At 37.0% G+C, this 6528-nt stretch overlaps 1 protein-coding gene across 1 annotated transcript; it reads left to right on the top strand.

Moving 5' to 3' along the window:
• The first annotated feature begins 417 nt into the window (after positions 1-417).
• LOC109002873 lies at positions 418-4725 on the top strand. The gene is made up of 4 exons (XM_018980825.2): positions 418-999; positions 3269-3307; positions 3500-3829; positions 3964-4725. Exons 3-4 carry the CDS (start codon positions 3506-3508, stop codon positions 4573-4575), a joined length of 936 nt encoding a protein of 311 aa, XP_018836370.1. The 5' UTR covers positions 418-999; positions 3269-3307; positions 3500-3505; the 3' UTR covers positions 4576-4725.
• The last annotated feature ends 1803 nt before the right edge of the window (positions 4726-6528 follow it).

Here is a 6528-nt window from a genome sequence, read left to right as displayed (position 1 = left end):
CAGATTATCAAATTTTTGCTCAGTCCTACTCGACACTGCTCTTTTAAGGTTGTTACAATTGCTCCCAATTTGGAAAGTACTGTAATAATCTTAAATCATTCTTTATATTTGTTGTAATAGACTATAAAGATAGAATATTACAGAGAGTGAGATAAAAAAAGTAATAAATAAAAATAAAAATAAAATTTATTTTAATAGAATAGAGAAAAGATAGAGAGTGAGATATAATAAGTTTTGAAAAGATGATTAAAAGTTAAAAAAAAAAATGAAAAATATATAACTTTTAATTAAAATTTAGAAAAAAAAAATTACTCATCCAGACGTACTGAATACTCTTTTGAAAAAAAAACATTGCTCATCCAGACGTACTGAATACTCTTCTCATCCAGACGTTCTGAATACTCTTTCTAACAGCAGCTATAGTAAAAACCCAAGACACTGACCCCGTATACTATACCTTTGTCGCCTTTCTTCCCTCGTCGAGTTTCAGACCCACTACATCTCTTCTTTCCTTCTTCTTTTCTTCAAGTTGACCTCCGATGTCTGAAAGTTTCCTGTCCACCTCTTTCGAACCATACTGGCTTCCTGACAACCAACCAAAAATTTCCCTCCACCTCCATTTCGGTTCCCCATAAAAGCAACGATAGAGTTTCCAAAACTTTCGTCCCTAGCTCCATTGCCGACAATGCCGCTTGTCTTTTCGTCCGTTTCGCTGTATCTTTAGGTTTTATCCTGCAAAGTGTCTTCGCCCGTGGTCCAAGTACCAGCTACCTTTGCCCTCTGCCATTTCCAACTCTCGTATCTCTTGGGCGAAATTTACCCAATCTTTTGAAGGGACTTGGGTTTGTCTTGTAGACCGGTTTCCACTACAAAATCAACATGCGCAAATGGAGGTAAACCACCACTCTCTGTAAGCGTCACACGTCAACTTCCAACTCTGAGCACCGACGCCCTGCATATAAATCGGCAACCACGTGACCGAAGACGCGCTCCTTCCATGTAAGCATAAATGGCCTCCCATTTTTACCGTATTGAGCTTGGATAAAGTTTAATTATCGATTTGGTGCATTGATTACGATGTAGGCTGATTTTATTCTATATGACTTGATTCGGATGGTTATATTCCGTTAATGTGGCGGATGGCAGCAGGGGTTTAAATGTGATTATACAATGCCAATTGAAATTGTCTAATCGCATGTTGTGAGTCCAGTCCTACATTTCCAATCTGCCAAAAGGTCCCTACTTGTAAAAATCCAAGGCTATCACGGATACAATTTCATGTTTGTTGAGTTTCCATTGTCATTGAATTGGTTAAACAAGAAATCCAAAATGAAAAATAAAGAACATTAGGACACTAATCTTTGGTGTTCATAATTGACAAGGCTTGCTTATCAATAAACTAGATAATTAAACTGTTGCAGCCAAAAGAATCAATGATTGCAATGAAATATGGTATGTTAAAGTAATTGGAGATGCACTGTTAAGATGCTGGAATTAACAAAGATGGAAACCATCTATGTTTCTGTTGGTATGAACTAAATTTAATCTAGAACATCTAGAACTTAGACCACTAATTTCGTGCACCAATTCTGCTCTTATGTTGGGCAACAAATCTTCTAATAAATTCTTTATCCACCAATTCAGTTATGTTATATTGCAAAATTCTCCTTTCATTCTTGCATAACTTCACCTCAACCATAAATTCCAAGTAATTAATGCATGGAAGCCCTCAACTAAGCAAAGTCATGAATTTTCCTTCACACACTAAAGCCAGAAACCATAATTTGCTTCCAAGTTTGGTGGCCCTAATATCTAAGATCAATCAGACCTGAAAAATAGCTCACAATCAATCTAGTTAAGTCACCCCAACTAGATTGATCTAGGTGTTCATAATTTGATGCCACACAGCAGTCACATTTTGAAGCTAAAGCTAGCTGTAACTTTTGAATATTTTCATCAAAGTGTAATTAGTCATGAAAACAGCTTCAGTTGAAAACGCATTTCAAACAGCTTAACTGGAATGCACATATTTCAAACTAGTGAATGACGAGGCACTACTTCTCCATAAGATCTGAAGGCAATACCAAGTTGATTTTGTAGAAAAAGTCACCATTCTACTCAGCCTTCCAGAAAGGAATATTAATACCCAGCCATGATAATATTTTAGTGACACTCACTTGGACAGCCAAATTTGGTCCTAGATGGAACTACAGTCTCTCCGTATCGAAACCCATATTTTTACAAACTTCCACATTTTTGCACAAACTTCCTTTTCATACAAACCGGTCCTAGGATTTATGCAGTCAACTCAATGATAGAAAAAATAATACCTCTCCAATGGTGGGCAACAAATGATAAATTGTACAGTTATATGACTCTTCTGAAAACTTAGAAAGCGATGCTTTCATTTTTTTCATTAACAGATATACTGGAATTGGGTTTTACAAGTGCCATTCTTTTTAATACATGTCCTGAAAGTCAGCAACTAAGCTGGTGGTTATGAGAACAGGAATCCTAGGGCCACCTTGCCATGTTTATTGGAGTTCCAAAATGTTGAACTTAGTGGGCATGGCACATCTCATCCACACTAGTAGACAAACTTAGTGGACACGACCAATCATCACGCCAAAAACTGTGGACAGTTATGAAAAGTGATTAGAATTCCAGAATTATTTTGAGATTTGGCTTTGGGAAATGAAAGACAAAAAAGTGAATAAATTTTATGTTGGAAAATAGTTGTGTATTGGAATTTGTTTAAGTGAAGTTTCTTTAATTATCGCTAAAGAAATCTGACCACAGAGAAGAACCATGTATCAGAACCATGTATCATATTCCATGCACTTAATTATATGTACCCTTTGAACCCTCGTCCATACACTTAAAAGCATCCATTTTTTTTAAACAAGCTCTACCTACCTTATCACCCAAATAGAAATCAGAAAAAGTCTTCTAACGTCTTTTGAAACTTGAATAATTAAGGATAGATAACATATCAAGGTGCATGCTTGAAAAGACGGATATTCACCAAAACTAACCTTTCTGGAGTGGACAATAGTTTTGGCTTGCAACCAGCACGTTTCTTGTTTATTTTATCTAACATATTATTCAGCATTGCTATTATTTTCAGTCTCCCTTTAGTACCCGAGATGGGACCAGCATACTGACATGATGTATTGGATTTAACATGTGCTCTAGATATAATGTTGAATATGATGTCTCAAATTTAACAAAATTGCCCATGCTTGACTGATTTAACCTTATTTTGTAGCGTTACTTCTTACGCTCGTGCAAGTTACATCCTTGGCAGGTATGAAATAATTCATGTATAGTTATTACAATCGACCTACTGTTTCTTTGTTTTTAGAGGTTTGGTATTGTTATAATATAACTGCTTAATTCTAGTTTACTTTTTGTCCTGCTTTATCGTGCAATAACTCAATAGCCATAGTATATTTATGATATTGCTTGGATACGGATTCGCATAATTTTCTGTTTTTAGCACCCCATGGAGGAGGTTGAAATCCAACGAGATCATGACCTATGGAGCAAAGGCTTAGAGGATATCTTCATAGATATGGTGTATGAAGAAATCATTAATGGAACACTGAAGGGAGGTAAAATCACTAATAAAGACCATATGAGACTTGCTAAACGGATTACTGCCGTTGGTATGAAGGTAATTGATTCAGCACAAGTGAAGGCCAAACTTGTATGCCTAAAGGCTAAACAACAGCTATTCACTGATCTCATGGGTCAAACTGGAATGGGTTGGAACCCCAAGACTAACACTATGATTGGCAGCACAGAAAATTGGGCAAATGCATTGAAGGTAAAGCTTTTTTTTTTATCCTCATGCTTAGTTCAATTTTATTTATCTGTACAAAATAGTGTTGTACACATTGCATTCGTTCCCTAACTGTTATGCCTTATAGTTATGTGAATGGGTTTCCTCGTTATTGTCAGGTGAATCCAAGTTTTCAACAATTTAAGACACACGGATGCCGGAAATACGATATTCTCTGCACCATATTCGGCCAGGCTGTTGCCACAGGCATCCTCCATCATGCCTCCACGCAAGAGCAACCAACTAGTGACAACGAGCTTCCGACTAGTGACGAAGAGCCACCAATTAGTGATGAAGAGCAGCACCTTCAGGAGTTGTCCATTGATGTGGATGACATGGACATGTCCTTCCGATCAGGGAGACCATCATCAAGCACGTCCGCTCGTAACTCACACCGACGACAGAGGGCAGGGACCTCGATGCAATTACCACCAGTGATTAGCGAGTGTCTGGATGCAATTACTAGCTGTGCTGCAGTGAGGGCTAACTTGGATGAATTATTGTATGAGAAAATGAAAGGGAAGCGCTCTAAAGTCGAAATGAGTTGCAAGTCTGCTGTTGGTTTTGATCGCCATTCGCGCTGCATCCGATTGTTGGATGAGATTACACCCCCCCTGACAGCTGAGCAATATAACTTAGCGAGTAAACGATTACTTGATCGGGTAGTTCAAAATGGCTTCCTTGCATTATCTGAAAGTCGCAGGAGTCAATGGGTTTGGAGTTTGCATTGAGTTGGCAGACAATTATCTACTCAGCAGTGCTATAATTTCAAGCTTATCATTCAGAGCGATAAGCATAAGTTTCCTAACATTTATTTTGTACTAGCTGTATCACTTTATAGTTACGGAATTTGCATGTTTGCTAATGTTTTTTCATCCTAACTCTGTTATTTATGATGTTCCATGGATATCGGTTTAATGGTAATTTACGGCTTATCTCATATAATAGTTTATATTATGAACAACTCTTTGAATTTGTTCGGATGACAAATTAGGCTAACATTGATATGTGACTTCATTTTCTTTTTACCATCACAAAATTATATTTGGACTTTGACGTGTTTCTCTTAACCATAATTGTTTGATATATTGGTATTCCTTCTGACATTTTTTTTCTTCGGTGTCGAAAATGGACACTGACAGTGTATCAAATGATGACTTATCAAATGGAAGAGAGTAGTCACGGCGAAGAGACATCGTGTAACAGTGCAACTGGTACTGAAGATGGATTGGGTACTTTATCCCGGTGATGATGATCGGATGGAAAGATATCATAGGTCATCGTATTGCATGTTGTGTCCTACATAATTTCATTCGAAGAGTTTAGCAATCTAGACATGGTTCTAAATGGGCTTCATTGATGAGGCTGTTGAGTCGTCCTATGTTCCTGACATGTCAGATGCGCCCGAGTTATGTCTACTATCAAATATGGCATTGCAATACCAACGTGGGGACATAAAAGTGAGCATTGAAAATTGTTTATTTCAACATGCATCATGCTGCTGACTCGTACCCAAACGGTAATGTTTATTTTCTCTGTCTATGCGAATTGCGATTGTGTTTAAGACAACGTGTATATGCATGTTGGACTTTAACGTATTGAAATTCATAGTAACTAAAAATCCAAACTTAATGAAATACTCAATTGAAAAAAAATTGATATACAAAATGGAATGAAAATATTTGTTTATTTTGTCTTTTTTTTTTTTTTTTTATTCAAATTTAGAAAAAATAATTGGAGCCTGATAATTCATAAACGATTCGGAATTATGGTATCCCATCGAATAAATATATTATCACCATGAATTCCGTGTTTCCCAAAAATGTCATTTATACAATAGTTAAGGATATGAATAATTCAAGATAGTGATAAAGAGTTTTCAACAGATCAATTACTAAACAAAACGAAATATGAGAGATTTAAGGTTTTGTTTTCTGACTTTTGTCTTGAGAGTGTGGATATGGAGGAAGATGATTTTTCCAAACGTTGAGAGGGTCTTAGACTTGCTGAGGACGAGGAATAGGTTATCCATCTATCGAATGAGGCTATTAGTGATTCATGGCCTAGAGGGAAGCACTGTGATCTTCTTGGCTTGATTGGGACAGCGAAGGGAGTGAATAAAGAAGCGTTTAAATATGGCACAAGTGTGGAAGTTGGAGGGATGGGTTACCTTCAAAGAAGTGGGAGACAATCGTTTTATTATTGAATTTCAAAGGCAATCTGATAAGGAAAAGGTGTTAAATGGGAGGCCTTGGTTCTTTGATCATGCTCTCCTTACTTTTCAGGAAGTTGACGGTAGTACAACCCCTAATGCAATATTGTTCTCGCACGAGCCGTTTTGGGTTCAACTCCATAATTTACCTCTGGCAGGCATGTCTAAGGAAATTGGAGTAAAGATTAGTTCAATTTATCTCTGGCAGGCATGTCTGAGGAAATTGGAGTAAATATTAGTTCAGTTATCTGTAAGGTGCTCTCAATTGATGTGGACAAGGATGGTTTGGGATGGGGAAGATGTCTCCGAGTATAGATTGAAGTAGAATTAACGAAACCATTGTTACGAGGAAAGTAGTTAAGAGGGGTGATAAGCAACTATGGATTTCTTTCAAGTATGAATGGTTGCAAAATTTATGTTTCCAATGTGGGGTCCTAAAACACAAGGGGAGAGGATGCACAAAGCAGAAAAT

This window comes from Juglans regia, chromosome 2 (assembly GCF_001411555.2).
Source record: "Juglans regia cultivar Chandler chromosome 2, Walnut 2.0, whole genome shotgun sequence".
Classification (NCBI taxonomy): Eukaryota; Viridiplantae; Streptophyta; class Magnoliopsida; order Fagales; family Juglandaceae; genus Juglans; species Juglans regia.
Note: the sequence above shows the minus strand (reverse complement) of the source record. Positions and strands in the feature narration are given on the sequence as shown.